The sequence below is a fragment of the Lacerta agilis genome, chromosome 11 (genome assembly GCF_009819535.1).
Source record: "Lacerta agilis isolate rLacAgi1 chromosome 11, rLacAgi1.pri, whole genome shotgun sequence".
NCBI classification, from domain to species: Eukaryota; Metazoa; Chordata; class Lepidosauria; order Squamata; family Lacertidae; genus Lacerta; species Lacerta agilis.
In genome coordinates this window covers 1647272-1665208 of record NC_046322.1, presented here as the reverse complement: position 1 = coordinate 1665208, position 17937 = coordinate 1647272, and the positions used below count along the sequence as shown (strand labels likewise).

The window sequence follows — 17937 nt, the reverse complement described above, 5'->3', positions numbered from 1 at the left end:
TACAAGCGTAGGATTCTGCATAAAATGCTTTTCCTAGCTAAAAGCAGCAATTAAATGTTTCTTAAATGCACCGCAGCATCAGGAAGGCAGATGAAAGCATCAACAGATCACACTCCCCCAGTGCTGGTCTCCACGTGGGATGCTGCACTCATCTGGGAGGCTTGATTCTCCCCTGCGGATATTCTCCTTCCATGGGTGCAGAAATGCCTTCTGCCGGGGTCTGACTGATTTCCTTCCCAAGCAGAGGAAGAGGAGTGAGAGGTGCAAAGTCGTCTGCAGGCCAGCTTTACCCGGGGGTTCAGAAATAGGCCTGCGTACTCAAATGTCTGTGGTGCTGAAAGCACATACTGATGCACCTCCGAGGTATACCTGCAGTTTCCAAAAGCAAGGATGTTTGAGATACTCCAAAGACTTCCTACTCCCCTTTTCCTTCTGCATAATTTCCCTGTTGTGGTCGCCGTGAAGGTCTGTGTTGGATGAGACCCACAATGTAGGCTTCGTATTGTTATAGGGAAAAACTGCTCCCTTTCCCTTACGGGGTATTTCAGAGCCGATACAGTCATAGCTCGGGTTGCGATCGCTGCGGGTTGTGCGTTTTCAGGTTACAGATGCACCGAGCCCGGAAGTACTGGTACAGGTTACTTCCGGGTTTCGGCGCTCGCGCATGCACAGAAACACTAAATTGCGCTTTGCGCATGCGCAGAAGCATCGAATCGTGTCATGCACGTGCGCATACGTGGCGCTGCAGGTTGCGGATGCTGCGGGTTGCGGTTGTGCCTCCCGCATGGCTCACGTTCGCAACCCGAGTGTCCACTGTACAGAGTCCTTAAGTGGCTTCGCTATCGGTAGGAGAAAATAACAGAGGCCAACCAGAGTATATTGAGAAGCAAAGCGACTAGTAAGCCTGATCTTTATTAACTGTTGCAACAGGGTCCCCACTCACCACACGCAGGAGGGAGGAGAAAACCCAGAACAATGGTGCGCAACAATGGTGCCTTATGAGGAACGGCTTAGGGAGCTGGGTATGTTTAGCCTGGAGAAGAGAAGGCTAAGGGGTGATATGATAGCCATGTTCAAATATATCAAAGGATGTCATATAGAGGAGGGTGAAAGGTTGTTTTCTGCTGCTCCAGAGAAGCGGACACGGGGCAATGGATTCAAAATACAAGAAAGAAGATTCCACCTAAACATGAGGGAGAACTTCCTGACAGTGAGAGCTGTTTGACAGTGGAATTTGCTGCCAAGGAGTGTGGTGGAGTCTCCTTCTTTGGAGGTCTTTAAGCAGAGGCTTGACAGCCATCTGTCAGGAATGCTTTGATGGTGTTTCCTGCTTGGCAGGGGGTTGGACTGGATGGCCCTTGGGGTCTCTTCCAACTATGATTCTATGATTCTATGAACCCCATATCCTCAAGAAAGCTTTGGGGCAAGGCACATAACCTCATAGGATTTGGAGAACATAGAATCATAGAATCATAGAGTTGGAAGAGACCACAAGGGCCATTTCCTGCTGGACCCATCTAGTCTGGCGTCCTGTTCTCACAGTGGCCAGTCAGATGCCCACGTAGGAAACCTGCAAGCAGGATCCGAGCCCAAGAGCAACTCTCTCCTCCTACGCTTTCCATTCAGATGCAGGGCTGCCTCCAGGGAATTTCCAAAGTTGCCTGGGAACAGCCACCCCCAGGAAGGCCCTCTTCCACATCGCCACACAGTGTGCCTGGGAGGGTGGGGGGTGGGGAACAAGGGAAGGGCTTCCCCCAAAGATCTCCAAGCCCGGCCAGCTACGTATGGGAGGAAAAGGGGTGATTGGAGTTGTACCCATCTGTGGAGCTCCTTGTTGGCTTCTCCTGTCTAAGGTGAATTGCTAGCAGCCTAAAGCCCTTTGAGGATTTCCCTCATGATCCTGCCTTTCACTAGTTGCTTAATTTTAGGATTTTTCAATTTAAGGGCAAAAAGGTAAAGGCAAAAGGCAAAGGACCCTTGGATAGTTAAGTCCACTTTTCTGCTGCTCCAGAGAAGCGGACATGGGCAATGGATTCAAACTACAAGAAAGAAGATTACACCTAAACATTAGGAAGAGCTTCCTGACAGTGAGAGCTGTTCGGCAGTGGAATTTGCTGCCAAGGAGTGTGGTGGAGTCTCCTTCTTTGGAGGTCTTTAAGCGGAGGCTTGACAGCCACCTGTCAGGAATGCTTTGATGGTGTTTCCTGCTTGGCAGGGGGTTGGACTGGATGGCCCTTGTGGTCTCTTCCAGCTCTAGGATTCTATGATTCTACGACTATGGGGTTGCAATGCTCATCTCACTTTTCAGGCCAAGGAAGCCGGCGTTTGTCCACAGACAGTTTTCCGGTCATGTGGCCAGCAGGACTAAACCACTTCTGGCACGACGGAAGCCAGAGCACACAGAAACGCCGTTTACCTTCCCACCAGAGCGGTACCTATTTATCTACTTGCGCTGGCATGCTTTTGAACTGCTAGGTTGGCAGGAGCTGGGACATAGCAACGGGAGCTCACCCCGTCACAGGGATTCGAACCGCCGACCTTCCGATCGGCAAGCCCAAGAGGCTCAGTGGTCTAGACCCCAGCGCCACCTGCACCCCTAAATAAGGTAAAGGAAGACCTTATTTGGCACCGCTTTGTATGCCTGTGTCAGCAGCCCTACCGGGTTTTCAAGCTTTCTCTTAAATGCCCTTGTTGGATATATTCTTAGAATGAAACCTTCCTGCAGTTTCCGTTCCGAGAATTTAGCCTGAGACCATTCCTCTTCTCCAAAGGCCACAGCCTTGGGGGTGCTCCTGGAAGAGAAAGACCCATTCTGTTCTGAGCAAATATGCAGCTCCTGGGAGGTTTGATTTGAGCTCCCCAGAAGTGACTGGTTGGCTTGAGAGACATGTGCCTCTGAGCATGAGCAGAGTGTCTTTCCCCTCGTTCCCCCCCTCTTTTTGAAGGATGGGCCTTCAATCCTATTCAATCCTATTTCCACCTGCCTCGTTCTCCCTTCTGCTCCAGCTCCTTTTTTTTAATCTCCTCCCCCCCCCACCTCGCCTTTCTCTGTCCTACTTCAAACTGCTCCAAGCTGCTGCAAGGAGGGAGGCAAGCTCCATGAAACTCTGAGGAGGTCCGGCTGGGGAGCTGGACAGGAGCCCAGAGGCTGTTCTGCACTCTGCACTGCTAATGCGATTAGAGGAGGGAGGCGAAAGCCCATGGGGGGGGGGAGGAGGCGCATCTGAGGCAGCCACATTTGGGGGGGTCACTTGCTGCGGGGAAAAACATCTGGCTGAGCCTGGACAGGCTGTTGGGGGGGGGGGGGTTGGAAGCAGCAAAGCCCCCTCCTGCGTTCGCTAACATTGGGGGGGGGAGCACCTGCAAGAGTTGGCTTGTGGGGGGGACGGACACAAAAGCATTTCCAGTAAGTTATTTGTCACTTCTTTGCTCTCTTGATGTTTCTCAGAAAAGCATAAAAAAGCACAATTATATTTCATACGGCCGAAAGCAAAACATAACCGTTGTGCCCACTGTAGACTTCCAAATGTGAAATAACGGCCAAAAAAACTCGCATACAAAGGATGCTGGCATGCATTTTGGGATGTGAAGCTCAGCCCCCGCACATGCACCCCCCTCCCCCCCCAAAATGCTGTCTCTCTTGGTCCACAGCCCTGCTTCCTCCCCCCCTCCCTTTCTGCCAGCAGCATCCAGCCCTCAGGCTGTTCTTTCACCTTTCCTGCAACCTTCTCTGTTCTGTTTTCTGTGGCTGGTCCTTCTCCTTCAACACTCAGAATGTTTTTGAAGCTCCCGTGGCATCTCAGCCCAAATCAGGCTTGCCAGAAATCACGGCTGGGCGAGACGGGGTCCTGCAGGCAGCAGAGGACAAGCATAGAGCAAAAAGCAAAAATGTCCGCGCAGCATGGAGATCTATTTTGCTCCAGACCCGACCAAAAGTCAGAGCTCATCGACAGTGGAATGGACGACCTTGGGAGCTGGCACAGACTCCTTCCTCGGAGAGGTTGGGTGGTCATCTGTCCAGGATGTTTAGCTGCGATTGCAGGGGGTTGGAATGGATGACCGTTGGGTGCCCTGTCCAACTCCCAAATCCTACAATCCCATGATTCTATGAGATAAGTGCTTTCCTTCTTTCCTGCCTCTCGCTCTTTCACACACAGTCCCTTTTCACTCCAGCACCTGTAGGGAGAACCTTCATTTTAACAGTTACAGGTGGGTAGCCGTGTTGGTCTGCCATAGTCGAAACAAAATAGAAAATTCTTTCCAGCAGCACCTTAGAGACCAACTGAGTTTGTTCTTGGTATGAGCTTTCGTGTGCATGCACACTTCTTCAGATACACTGAAACAGAAGTCACCAGATCCTTAAATATAGTGAGGGAGTGGGGAGGGGTATTACTCAGAGGGTGGTGGGAATGGGTGATCAGCTGATAGGTGTGGAAAACCTGTTGATGACTCTTAACGGCTGCAATTAGTCTTGCAGGGAAAGGCAAGGGGTGAGATGGCTAAAGATAGCTTTGTTAAGTATAATGAGATAAGAATCCAATGTCTTTGTTCAGACCAGGTTTCTCCATGGTTCTAAGTTTGGTGATTAGTTGCAATTCAGCCACTTCTCTTTCCAGTCTATTTCTGAAATTTCTTTGTATTAAGACAGCTACTTTAAGATCTTTTATAGAATGTCCTGGGAGATTGAAGTGTTCTCCTACTGGTTTCTCTGTCTTGTGATTCCTGATATCAGATTTATGTCCATTTATCCTTTGGTGTAGGGTTTGGCCTGTTTGTCCAATATAGAGAGCTGAAGGGCGCTGTTGCCATTTGATTGCATACACAATGTTGGAAGATGAGCAATTAAATAGTCCTGAGATGGTATGTTTGATGTTGTTGGGACCAGTAATGGTGTTGTCCGGGTTTATGTGGCAGCAAAGTTGGCATCTGGGTTTATTTTCATTTTAACAGCAACCCTCCAAATCTTTGATGCACTCTTGTTTGGGCTGCGCTGGGGGACCTGGCTCTGAGCCAGGCTGTGCAAAGAAAGAGGGGTGTTCTGAGGCTAGAAGGGGGCCGGGTGGGTTTTACATATTGATTTGAATTTACCCACCGAATTTTTGGCTGCGAGCCTCCGGCGATTATTTAATCCCGCTCTGTCAGTGCACATGGCATTTTGCAGGAGATAGCATAAGCCCAAGACAGATCCCTGCCTCCAGCTCCCAGTCTAAATTTAGATGGTTTGGGAGAGGGTGGGAGGCGACAACAGCAGGAGGTGAGAGAGGCAGGCAGGCAGGGGACCCGGGTGTGAGCAAAGGCAGTTGCCTGCATCTTGAGGCAGCCTCTGGGCTGCAGATCAGTCCCCCAGGTACAACAAAGTGGTTTTTTAAAGGAAGGCATAAGCAGGCAATAAGAATTTTCCTGCTGGATCAGGCCAGTGGCGCATCTAGTCCAGCATCCTGTCCTTGTTCATTCATTTTAGTTGTTTGTTACATTTATTTACCACCCTTTTCTTCAAAGCAGCAGGAGTTGCTCTCCTTCTCCCCATTCCATCTTCACAACAACCCTGTGAGGTAGGTTCGGTAACAAGATGATGACCAACATTAGGTCTCCCAGTGAGCTTCATGGCTGAGTGGGGGATTCGAACCCAGCTCATAGTCCAATGCACTAACCAACCAGCTGGGAAGCCTGCAGGCAGGATTTGTGTACCAGAACCCTTTGTGCTCCTGTGGTTTTCAACAGTTGGTAGTTTCAAAAGCATTGCTACCTCCAAGTATGGAGGCAGAGCAGCAGCATCCTAGCTAGAATCCATCAAAAGCCCTCTCCTCCGCGAAGTTGTCTTTACAAATTTTTGGGCAGCTGCCTCCTGTGGGAATGAGTTCCATAGTTTATCTATGTGCTGTTTGAAGAACGACTGAATTTTATTTCTTGAAGCCTCCAACATTTGGCCTCATTGGAGTCCACAACCTCCCAAGAGAGTCCGTTCCACTGTCAAACAGCTCTTACTGTCAGAAATTTTTCCCTGGTGTTCAGTTGGACTCTCCTTTCTTGTAACTTGAAGCCATGAGTTCAAGTCCTGCACTCCAGAGGAGGAGAAAACAAGCGTCTTCCCTCTTCCCTGTGACAGCCCTTGAGATATTTGATGATGGCTATCCTATGTCCTCTTCAGTCTCCTCTTCTCCAGGCTGAACATACCCAGCTCCTTCAACCGCTCCTCATAAGGCTTGGCTTCCAGACCATGACCATCACCTTCCTGCTCAGTTCTGTCTACACAGAACTGGCTCTCCAGGGTTTGGGGTGTGTGGCTCGTCCCTCATTCCTAACTGGACATGCTAGGACTTGAACTCAGGTCTGCCTGCATGCAGGGCAACTTCTCTGCCAGTGAGCCACAGCACACAACTGTGGGGCTAGGATAGGCAGGAGAAGCCGGGAGAAAGTCTCCCTATGTGCGGGTGGGCTGGAGAGAGGGAAGGGTTTCTTCTAAGCCGGGGTAGGCAACAAAAGGCCCTTGGGCTGGATGCGGCCCCATCGCCTTCTCAATCCGGCCTGCGGACAGTCCGGGAATCAGTGTGTTTTTACATGAGTAGAATGTGTCCTTTTATTTAAAATGCATCTCTGGGTTATTTGTGGGGCATAGGAATTCATTCATTCATCCCCCCCCCAAAAAAAATATATAGACATGGTCTGAGGGACGGTGGACCGGCCCACAGCAGAAAAGGGTTGCTGACCCACATGAGATGATGGGACAGTCGAGTCATTGACTGTCGTCCTGGTCGAGGAAGAAGCTGGAATCCGGCCAAAGCACCAGGAGGATGCCAGCTCCCCATTCTGCACATCCAAGGGAGTGTCCGGTGTGTGAGATTCCTTTGAGGATCTTCCGAGTGGGGTGCAAAGGGGTGTCTTGGCGGCCAGGAACATTTCGCAGTTTGCGGAGGACAGAGGTCGAGGGGGGGAGAAGCTCTTCCCCCACCGCTGAGCGTCTGTAAACAATTCCTGTTGTTGTTTTCCCCGAATGCAATTTGCTGCATCATCCTCGGGGAACCTGATTCCACTTCTTCTTAAGAAATTAGCTGTCCCAGGCTGTGTGCCAGGGGCTGGCGGACCTCCTAGCAGGGCCGATCCCCCCTCATCAGGCGACCTCCGGGGACGTTCCTGTTCTTCCACCGCAGCTCATCCCAGCCTCTCCCGTTACTGCCTGGACGGGGGTTGTTTAGCCAAAGGCGGGTTGCGATGCCGTTGGCAGATGGTGGGCAGCAGGGGGGCTGGCCGGGTTTGTCACCCCATATAACCTCTCTTCTCCCTCCCTCCCCAGCCCGTCCATTTCCCAGAAACTTGTGATGGGAAGGGTGAGCAGTAACCTAGATATTGGCTTCAGGAGAGGGGAGGGACGCAGGGGACCTTCAGTGGCTTTAGAGGTTACAGGGCAGTTGGTTGTGGGGCAGGGAGAAATAGGGCCAGGGACCCAGAGGTTGGCAGGCAGCTGGCCATATGGGAAGGTCATTGGCAGCCGACCCTCGCCATGGGGACTCTCCGCAGCATGGCAGCAATGAAGAACTGCAGAAGAGCCAGCTGGATCAGGCCAGTGGTCCATCTAGTCCAGCATCCTGTTCTCACAGTGCCCAACTGGGCAACCTAAAAGCAAGACCTAAGAGCAAGGCCCCTCTCCCATCCTATCCTGCAGAGCATAGCCATCTTGGCTAGTAGCCATCGATAGCCCTCTCCTCCTCCATGAAGTTGTCTAATCCTCTTTCAGCGCCATCCAAGTTGGTAGCCATCACTGCCTCCAGTGGGAGGGAGTTCCACAGATTAACTGTGGTGCCGTGTGAAGGACATTTCCTATATCTGTCCTGAGTTTTTCCTCCATTGCGGGGGGTTGGACTGGATGACCCTCCTGGTCCCTTTCCAACACTGCCATTCCATGATTCCAGCATGATCTGGGGTTGAGTGGGTTAGGGCAAGGAGACAGAGTGGCCAAGGCAGGTGGCCACACAGGAGGTCCTTTGCAGCCAAACCTCACCATGCAGACTTTCCTGAGCCTCGCAGCAATAGATGAGAAGGTTGGTGTGCAGGCAAAAAGGGCATTTCCAGTTCTTCAGGTGGTTGGCAAGGGAATAAAGAGCAGGGGTCAGCAAACTTTTTCAGCGGGGGGCCGGTCCACTGTCCCTCAGATCTTGTGGGGGGGCGGACTATTTGGGGGGGGGGAGATGAATGAATTCCTATGCCACACAAAGAACCCAGAGATGCATTTTAAATAAAAGGACACGTTCTACTCATGTAAAAACATGCTGATTCTCAGACCATCTGCAGGCCGGATTTAGAAGATGATTGTGCTGGATTGGCCTTTGTTTGCCTACCCATGATACAGAGGCTCCCCCTTCCTTCCTTCCTTCCTTCCTTCCTTCCTTCCTTCCTTCCTTCCTCTCTCTCTCTCTCTCTCTCTCTCTCTCTCTGGCACACACACACACACCCCTACCCCTAGCCATCCCTGCTCCTATAAGCTAAAGGCTGAAAGGGCCCCATAGCATTTCTTGAACAACATAATGCAAAAAACGATTGTAACAAAGGCAGGGGAGGCAATGATTTTGAACAGCCCCATTTGTGTTGGGGATGAACAGACCACTTCTCAATTCACACACCCACACCCACACACACACCCGCCAAGCGCAGGGTCTTCAGTCATGAGAGCATCTCGCCTGGTTGAAAGCTAACTACTTGGAAGCCCCTTTAAAGCAAACATTGCCTGCAGTCAACAGAAAGCTCAGCTGGAGAGAGAAGAGCAGAGCGGGTGAAAGGGAGGCAAAGCTATCTTTTGCAATCGACCAGGAGTTGCCTGCGGAGTTCAATGGCCAGCGTGCCCCCCCACCACCACCACCCCAGCCGCATTCCCACATGAGCTGAAAACTGCCCTCAGCTCCTGATTTCCTTGAAATTGCAATTCTAGGCAGGGGGGAAATTCATGGAGACTCGAAAGGCAAACTACAGCTGCCTTTAGCCATCGCTGATGCATTCCCCACGTCCAGATTTAAATGGATGTCAGATATTACTCGATAGCTAGCAGTTCAGTGGGGGGTGGGGGGGTGGCAGAGGAAACAAAGGGCTTCAGAGAGATCCAGGCCTTCTCATCAGTAGTGCCTTCCAGCATTGAGCGTGTGGATGGCGGCGAAGAGCCACACAACACATTTAGCTCCACCTTCCACCATGAGCAGCCCACCTCCTTCCTAGGAATGCACAGTTCTTAGGCAATTGGTATGAACGACGCTTTCTGGCATTGAAATTCACAGGAAGACAGGGGGTTTTAAAAAAACAAATAACATAAGAAGAGTTTGCTGGATCAGACCAATAGCCCATCTAGTCCAGCCTCCTAGAATCCTAGAATTGTAGAGTTGGAAGGGACCCCAAGTGTCATCTAATTCAACCCCCAGCAATGCAGGTATCTCAGCTAAGGTATCCTGTTTTCACATTAACCAAAGAGATGCCTTTGGGAAAGCCACAAGCAACTCTCCCCTCCTGTTGTTGTTGAGTCGTTTAGTCGTGTCCGACTCTTGGTGACCCCATGGACCAGAGCATGCCAGGCACTCCTGTCTTCCACTGCCTCCCTCATGCCAGTCGCTTCGAATACACTGTCCAGCCATCTCATCTTCTGTCGTCCCCTTCTCCTTGTGCCCTCCATCTTTCCCAACATCAGGGTCTTTTCCAGGGAGTCTTCTCTTCTCATGAGGCGGCCAAAGCAGAGGCATAGGAAGCCTCTTGGGTGCCCGGGGCGGCGTTGCCACGCGGAGGCACCCCCCTGGGGGCGGGGTGTCCTGATGCATGCTTTGTGACGTCACAATGCATGCATCAGCACAGCCTTCCATCCCCCCCCGGTGCTGCTACTCCAGCGGCGACCCGCCGAGTGAGCGCCGGCTCCTGGGACTTCCCCATCCATGCTGCTTTAAAGCAGCACTGACGGGGCAGCCCCACGGGCCGCCAATCGCACAGGGCAGCCCCATAGTGGCGCCGACGGGCGGACCCCGGATGGGCCGCGGGGCGGAGGGGCTTTGCTCCACGGCTTGCTCGGGGCCCGCCAGTGGGGCGGGGCTGGCCCAAGGGTCACCCCCCTCCCCTGGGACCCAGGGCGGACCACCCGCCCTCGCGACACCCTTGGGCCAAAGTCTTGGAGCCTCAGCTCCAGGATCTGGAGCTTCCCCTCCTGTAGCTTCCAACAATTGGTATTCAGAAGCACTGCTGCCTTCAACTGCGGAAGGAAAGAGCCCTTCTGGCTAGTAGCCATCGATAGCGCTCTCCCCCTCCATCAATTTGCCTAATCTTTTCTTTCTTTTTTTCTTTTTTCTTTTATTTTGAAAAAGTAATAAGAATAAATAAATAAGAATAAAAATGTGCACCCCACCATCGAGACCATTCCATTGTAACTAGCCAACCTCCCAAAATGTCAACACCTCTTGCGATGGTTTGTCCCCTTTCTGTTTTAACAGTACAGATTCTGCAAACACCCTCCATATCTCCTCAAAATCATTTCTCCTGCATATTACCCATCTTACCTTAATGGCACATGTTAATTTATCATTAATAGGTATATCCCACACCTAGAATCATAGAATTCTAGAGTTGGAAGAGAACACAAGGGCCATCCAGTCCAACCCCCTGCCAAGCAGGAAACACCATCAAAGCATTCCTGACAGATGGCTGTCAAGCCTCCGCTTAAAGACCTCCAAAGAAGGGGACTCCACCACACTCCTTGGCAGCAAATTCCACTGTCCAACAGCTCTTACTGTCAGGAAGTTCTTCCTAATGTTTAGGTGGAATCTTCTTTCTTGTAGTTTGAATCCATTGCCCCGTGTCCGCTTCTCTGGAGCAGCAGAAAACAACCTTTCTCCCTCCTCTATATGACATCCTTTGATATATTTGAACATGGCTATCATATCCCCCCTTAACCTTCTCTTCTCCAGGCTAAACATACCCAGCTCCCTAAGCCGTTCCTCATAAGGCATCGTTTCCAGGCCTTTGACCATTTTGGTTGCCCTCCTCTGGACACGTTCCAGCTTGTCAGTATCCTTCTTGAACTGTGGTGCCCAGAACTGGACACAGTATTCCAGGTGAGGTCTGACCAGAGCGGAATACAGTGGTACTATTACTTCCCTTGATCTAGACGCTATACTCCTATTGATGCAGCCCAGAATTGCATTGGCTTTTTTAGCTGCTGCATCACACTGTTGACTCATGTCAAGTTTATGGTCTACCAAGACTCCTAGATCCTTTTCACATTTACTGCTCTCACATGTACTCTTCTACTGTGTCATCTCTTCCTTGCCTTTTCTCTAAACAAAAATGTCCCAAATCGCAGCCTTTCTTCATGGGGTGTCACTCAATTCACTCGGTCAGTTTGGAAGCCATTTTTAAAGGGTACGGCTTGTAGAGGGCTTCGTTCTTCTGCCGGATTGCTCAGGGATCTCAATGTATGCTAAGATTTGTAGCCAGAATATCCTAGCAGCAGTCTTCTTCCTTCACTCGTAGCCAAGTACCTGGCAGCCGTGTTCCCACCATAGATGTGCGGATGTTGGACCCCCACTTCTGGGAAGCAAGTTGGAGGCCGGGTGGAATCCCATGTCCTGCTTCCGCTCTTGTGCAGGAGATTCTCCCACTGACTACTTCCCCTTCAAACCCAACGGAGGACCTGAGCTCCGCCATGTGGAGGAAGGACATTTTTGCCACCCAGCAGGAAAGGTGGGGCTTCACCTTGGTGCAGACGTTGGGGAGGGAGATGCAAGGGAGGGGGAACTGTCCATGTGTTGCCAACTCAGCGCTAGCTGGGGGGCGGGGAATGTTGGTTTGGGGCTGCGGAGGAAGCTAAGCGTTGCATTTAATTATGACTTGCCACTGAAGCCTTGCAAGGTCATTAATGATCTCGTTAAAAAAAAAAAGGTTCAATAAATGCTGTCTCTCAGAGGGGCTCCCTGGTCACCTGCCCAGTGCCCGACTTCACGACGGGTCAATGCGAGGGAGGGAAGAGGCGGGTGCAAATCATCCTTGCCCATTTAATCGCGTTGTTTATCAACTATATAGCATTGTTAAGTGCACTTTGCATTTCATATCCTGCTTGCCCTCGCAGGAACCCTGAAAAGTGGTTGGAAATCATATCGGCTCATGGCATCGTGGAATTGTAGAGTTGGAGGGACCCCAGAGGGTCATGTAGTCCAACCCCTTGTGATGCAGGAATCACACAGCTCAGCCGAGGCCGCTCTGTTCAGTATCCCTGATCCAAGGACCATTCTGAGTCTCAGGGCCATTGGTTTGAGCACAGGTGTGTCATGTGCTCTCCTGTCCGGCATGAGAAGCGAGGGCTAGGTCTTAGTATTAATAACAGGCTGTTGTGGACATGTCCTCATTTTATCCTTGCAACAGCCATACTGCCTTCGTCCATGGAGGCAGAGCATAGCCATTGTGGCTAGTAGCTATCGATAGCCCTCTCCTCCATAGATTTGCCCAATCTGTCACGGACCCTTTAGCTGAGATTCCGGCATTGAAGGGGGTTGGACTAGATGGCCCTTGGGTTACCCTTCCAACTCTATGATTCTGTGAGTCTATAATCCTCTTTTAAGAAATCCATGTAGGTGGTTGGCACTGCCGTTAACGTAGACTTCATAGCTGTCAACTTTCGGATTTGAAAATAAGGGATAGTCACATGGCAGTGGTGGGCGGAGCCAGAAGCAAAAGTGGGCGGAGCAGCTAGAACGCGGCATTCAAGTAAGAGCAGCCGGCGAGACGCCCTCGCGAGCCCTGGGCAGCGCTGCCCTGGCCTCACCTTGCTTCCCGGCTGGACCTTCTCCTTCTCCTTGCGGAGCTGCTCCTCTCGGTCGCCGCATATGCGCCTCTCCTCCCGGTCTATAGGTAGCGACGCAGCAGCCCCTTTGCCACCGGCGTCAGCCGCTTCCCCTCGGATCGAGAGCAGCCGCGTGGCCCTCCGTGAGCGCCCAGGGAAGCTCTCCTGGCCCCGCGTGGCACAAATGGCCGAGCGGCCAAACCCGCCGCCTTTCGCGGGATAGAAAGGCCTCCTCCGCTTAACCTAAACCTCGACGGGGCAAGCGATCTCAGGCAGCCCTTTGCCGTGGACTCCCCGCTACTACCCCAGTGGCCCAGCCTTAGTTCCAAAGGGTCAGCGCGGCTGTGCTGGGTGGGAACGCTCACAGGCCCGGCCAGCGCGCCGTGCCGTGCCCCATGGGGTGGGCGGGCAGCGCGTTGCTCGGCTTGGCACGGCAGGCCTGCAAGGAGAGGAGCGAAACAAGCTGAGCGGGGGGCACGTTTCTCGGGGCACTGCCCCAAAGCACCCCATCCACTTTCTCACACAACCCGGGAATGTATGGGCTTTTGAGTCATCCGGGACAGCAGCGGGAAACACATTTAAAAACGGGGGAATCCCAGCCAATACGGGATACTTGACAGCACTGGTAGACTTGTAGAGTTGCAAGGGACCACAGGGTCATCTAGCTCAACCCCCTGCAATCTTTTGCCCTTGGCTCTGATTGGTAGATCTTGGGTTTCTGGTAGCAAGGGCTTGACAGATCTGCAGCCCCCCCCCCCCCGGTTTCAGGCTCGCCAGCAAATTCTTCCGGTTACAGAATTGTGTGCTGCTGAGAGACCCCGGCTGAGGTCCTACTCCTCCTGCCTTGAGCACTCTCTGATAGGTCACCCCTCCCCGGCCCGGTTTCCATTCAGCGCAAACAGTGACTAACCTCGCAAGGCTGGTTGTGCAGTAGAACGCAGCAAGAAGACGTTGCGCACTTTTGCAAATTAAAAGTGTCGTATAAATGATATACAGCCATAACCGGAGCCTTTTAAAAAGTAACACATTACGGTGTGCCACAAACGGCCCAAGTGCAAGGTGTGAACATAAATTTGAGGTGGCCGTGAAAATAAAACCATCACCGTTGTTTATATGGTGGGAGTAAGAGGCGAGTTTTGTTCTCCACAGCCTTTTAATTTAGTTTTAATATCTGGCTGGTCCAGGTGTTTGGGCAGGGAGGGCTCCTGAAAGGTCAGCACGGCCCCGAGGCATTTGGGGTGATCCAATCAACATAGAACCGTAGCATCATAGAATTATAGACTTGGAAGGCCCTCCCCCAAGGATCATCTAGTGCAGGGCAAACAAGCTGAATTTTAACAAGGAGAAATGTAAAGTACTAAACTTGGGCAAAAAAAATGAAAGGCACAAATACAGGATGGGTGACACCTGGCTTGAGAGCAGTACATGTGAAAAGGATCTAGGAGTCTGGTAGACCATAAACTTGACATGAGTCAAGAGTGTGATGCAGCAGCTAAAAAAGCCAATGCAATTCTGGGCTGCATCAATAGGAGTATAGCGTCTAGATCAAGGGAAGTAATAGTACCACTGTATTCCGCTCTGGTCAGACCTCACCTGGAATACTGTGTCCAGTTCTGGGCACCACAGTTCAAGAAGGATACTGACAAGCTGGAACGTGTCCAGAGGAGGGCAACCAAAATGGTCAAAGGCCTGGAAATGATGCCTTATGAGGAACGGCTTAGGGAACTGGGTATGTTTCGCCTGGAGAAGAGAAGGTTAAGGGGTGATATGATAGCCATGTTCAAATATATAAAAGGATGTCATATAGAGGAGGGTGAAAGGTTTTTTTCGGCTGCTCCAGAAAGTGGACACGGAGCAATGGATTCAAACTACAAGAAAGAAGATTCCACCTAAACATTAGGAAGAATTTCATGACAGTGAGAGCTGTTGGACAGTGGAATTTGCTACCAAGGAGTGTAGTGGAGTCTCCTTCTTTGGAGGTCTTTAAGCGGAGGCTTGACAGCCATCTGTCAGGAATGCTTTGATGGTGTTTCCTGCTTGGCAGGGGGTTGGACTAGATGGCCCTTGGGGTCTCTTCCAACTCTATGATTCTATGATTCTAGGGCAGGAATCACAGCTAAAGGATTCTTGACAAATGGCCATGCAACCTCAGCTTAAAAACCTCCAAGGAAGGAGAGTCCACCACCTCCCATGGGAGACGGTTCCACTGTTGAATAGCTCTTACTGTCAAAAAGTTATTCCTAAGGTTCAGTCGAATGTCCTTTTTGGAATCCATTGGTTTGAGTCTTTCCCTCCAGAGCAGGAGAAAGCAGGCATGGTCTTCCAGGTGACAGCCCTTGAGATATTTGAAGATGGCTATCATACAGTGAGAGCTGGACCATAAAAAGGCTGATTGCCAAAGAATTGATGCTTTTGAATTCTGGTGCTGGAGGAGACTCTTGAGAGTTCCATGGACTGCAAGAAGATCAAACCTATCCATTCTGAAGGAAATCAGGCCTGAGTGCTCACTGGAAGGACAGATCCTGAAGCTGAGGCTCCAGTACTTTGGCCACCTCATGAGAAGAGAAGATCCCCTGATGTTGGGGAAAATGGAGGGCGCAAGGAGAAGGGGATGACAGAGGACAAGATGGTTGGATAGTGTTCTTGAAGCCACCAAGAAGCCTGGAGAAAAGAAGGTTAAGGGGTGATATGATAGCCATGTTCAAATATATAAAAGGATGTCCTATAGAGGAGGGAGAAAGGTTGTTTTCTGCTGCTCCAGAGAAGCGGACACGGGGCAATGGATTCAAACTACAAGAAAGAAGATTAGGGGGTCTCTTCCAACTCCATGATTCTATGATTCTATTCTAACATGAGTCTGACCAAACTGCGGGACGCAGTGGAAGACAGGAGTGCCTGGCGTGCTCTGGTCCATGGGGTCATGAAGAGTCAGACATGACTAAACGACTAAACAACAACAACAACTCATATCTCCTCTCAGTCTCCTCTTTTCCAGGTTAAACATACCCAGCTCTTTCAACCATTCCTCATAAGGCTTAGTTTCCAGACCCTTGATCATCTTGGTCACCCTCTTCTGCACATCTTCCAGCTTGTCAATAGGTGGGGAGACAGAGCAATGCCTTTCCCCAAGAAGAAAACTCTTGGAAATAAGCACCATCATCTGGAAACTTAAGCATCGACCCTGAGCTGCCCAACCCCAGGATTTCACAACACACAGGGCTTGTTTTCTGGAGCAGAGGGGGCTAATGGCTCCTTTGGAGGTCTGACACAGCCTCCCCAAAAAAGCACATCCTGGTCCATCAAGACCCTTTTTCTTTTGATGTGGGAGGGGAGGGAAAGATGTTCATTTCATTTATTGCTGCAATCATACCTCACCTTTTCTCCAAGGAGTTCAAAGTGTCTTATAGTGCTCCTTCTCCCCATGTTATCCTCCCAGCAACCAGTGCCAGGACAGCTCAGTTGGCTGGAATGTGGGGCTGATAACGCCAAGGTTGCAGGTTCGAGCCCTGTATGGGACTGCCGCATATCCCTGCATTGCAGAGGGTTGGACTAGATGATCCTCAGGGGTCCCTTCCAACTCTACAAATCTATGATTCCATGAGGAAGGTGAGGCTGAGATCGAGTGACTGGCCTTAGGTCACGTCCAAATGAGTTAAAGAAAGTATTTCATGCAGTTCCCAGTTGAACTATGGAACTCCCTCCCACTGGAGACAGTGATGGCCACTCACTTGGATGGCTTTGAAAGAGAATGAGACAAAGTCACAGAATTGTAGAGTTGGAAGGGACCCCAAGGGTCATCTAGTCCAACTTAATTCATGGAGGAGAGGGCTATCGATGTCTCCTAGCTCTGCCTCCGCAGTCAGAGGCAGCTTCCGAGGGGCACTTGCTGAAAACTTTTTTTCTTCTTCTTTTTTTATCTGTATTGATGAGACTGTAAATATTTTTTAATGTGTGTAAATAAAACCAATAACGATCACTTTAAAAAAAAGAAAAGAAAACCGTAGGCAGGGAGAGTGGCCATGTGCTCTAACCACTACACCACACTGCCTACCCACTTCTGGAATGCAGGCGGCTGCTTAAACACCCCTCAGAACTTCACTGCTTGACCTCTCTGCTGAAGAGAGTGGCTGAGAACAGAAAAGATTCCTCTCCGCTTGGAAAGGGGGAGGGGGAATCTCATGCCGTCTCCAAGATTTGCTTTTTGAAGAGCTGCTGCACATTGGACAGCCCCTGGTCAATTTCCTCATTAGCCAGAGATCAGGAGAGCTCCCTCTCATTACTGGGAACGGCACTTGTTATTTCCTCCCCGACTCCTTCCTTCCCATCAGGCTTTCTCCTCATTGCCTTCCTGTCTGCTGCAGACACCTTGACAATAAAAGCTGCCCTCTCTGGGTCTCTTCGCCTGTCTGCTTCCGCCAAATAAACTCAGGAGCACAAGGGACCTCATCAGTAGGCAAAGGATGGAGGAGCCTGGGAGGGGGGGCAGTATGTGGAGCACTTGTAAGAACTTCAGAAGAGCCTGCAGGATCCGGCCCATGGCCCATCTAGTCCAGCATCCCATTCTCACAGTGGCCAACCCAATGTCCTAGTGGTCTTCAGAATTGCTGCCTCCCACTGCTTCTGCCTAGAAAAGCACAAGTGAAAATCTGGTCAGTTGGCCACCTTTGGAAAACCCACCTTTCTCTACACCAGTGTGGTGTAGTGGTTAAGAATGGTAGACTCATAATCTGGTGAACCGGGTTCGCGCCTCCGCTCCTCCACATGCAGCTCTTCTTCTTCTTCTTCTTCTTCTTCTTCTTCTTCTTCTTCTTCTTCTTCTTCTTCTTCTTCTTCTTCTTCTTCTCCTCCATGTCCCTCTGGCTGAGGATGCTGATATAAGAAAAAACTGCTCCTTTTCCCCTTATGGGGTATCCAAGAGCCCAAATAGCGTCCTTATGTAGGTTCTCTATCGGTAGAAAATAACAGAGGCCAGCCAGAGAATATTGAGAAGCAAAGCAGCTAGTAAGCCTGATCTTTATTAAACTCTTGCAAGAGGGTCTCCCACTCCCCCCACGCAGGGAGGGAAGAGAGGAACCCAGAACATTGGGGTGCAAGCTCCTATATAGACTGTTGAAATTGCCCACCCTGTAGCTCAAGACCAC

The 17937-nt window shown here is 50.9% G+C and overlaps 1 protein-coding gene across 1 annotated transcript in view; it reads left to right on the top strand.

Moving 5' to 3' along the window:
* LOC117055257 (ciliary neurotrophic factor receptor subunit alpha-like) overlaps positions 1–13019 on the top strand; it is a 91165-nt gene extending 78146 nt beyond the window's left edge. The window contains exon 4 of the mRNA XM_033164710.1: positions 12865–13019. Within this exon, the coding sequence (XP_033020601.1) occupies positions 12865–13019 (155 nt within the window). The remainder of the gene's footprint in view (positions 1–12864) is intronic.
* Positions 13020–17937: the final 4918 nt, after the last annotated feature.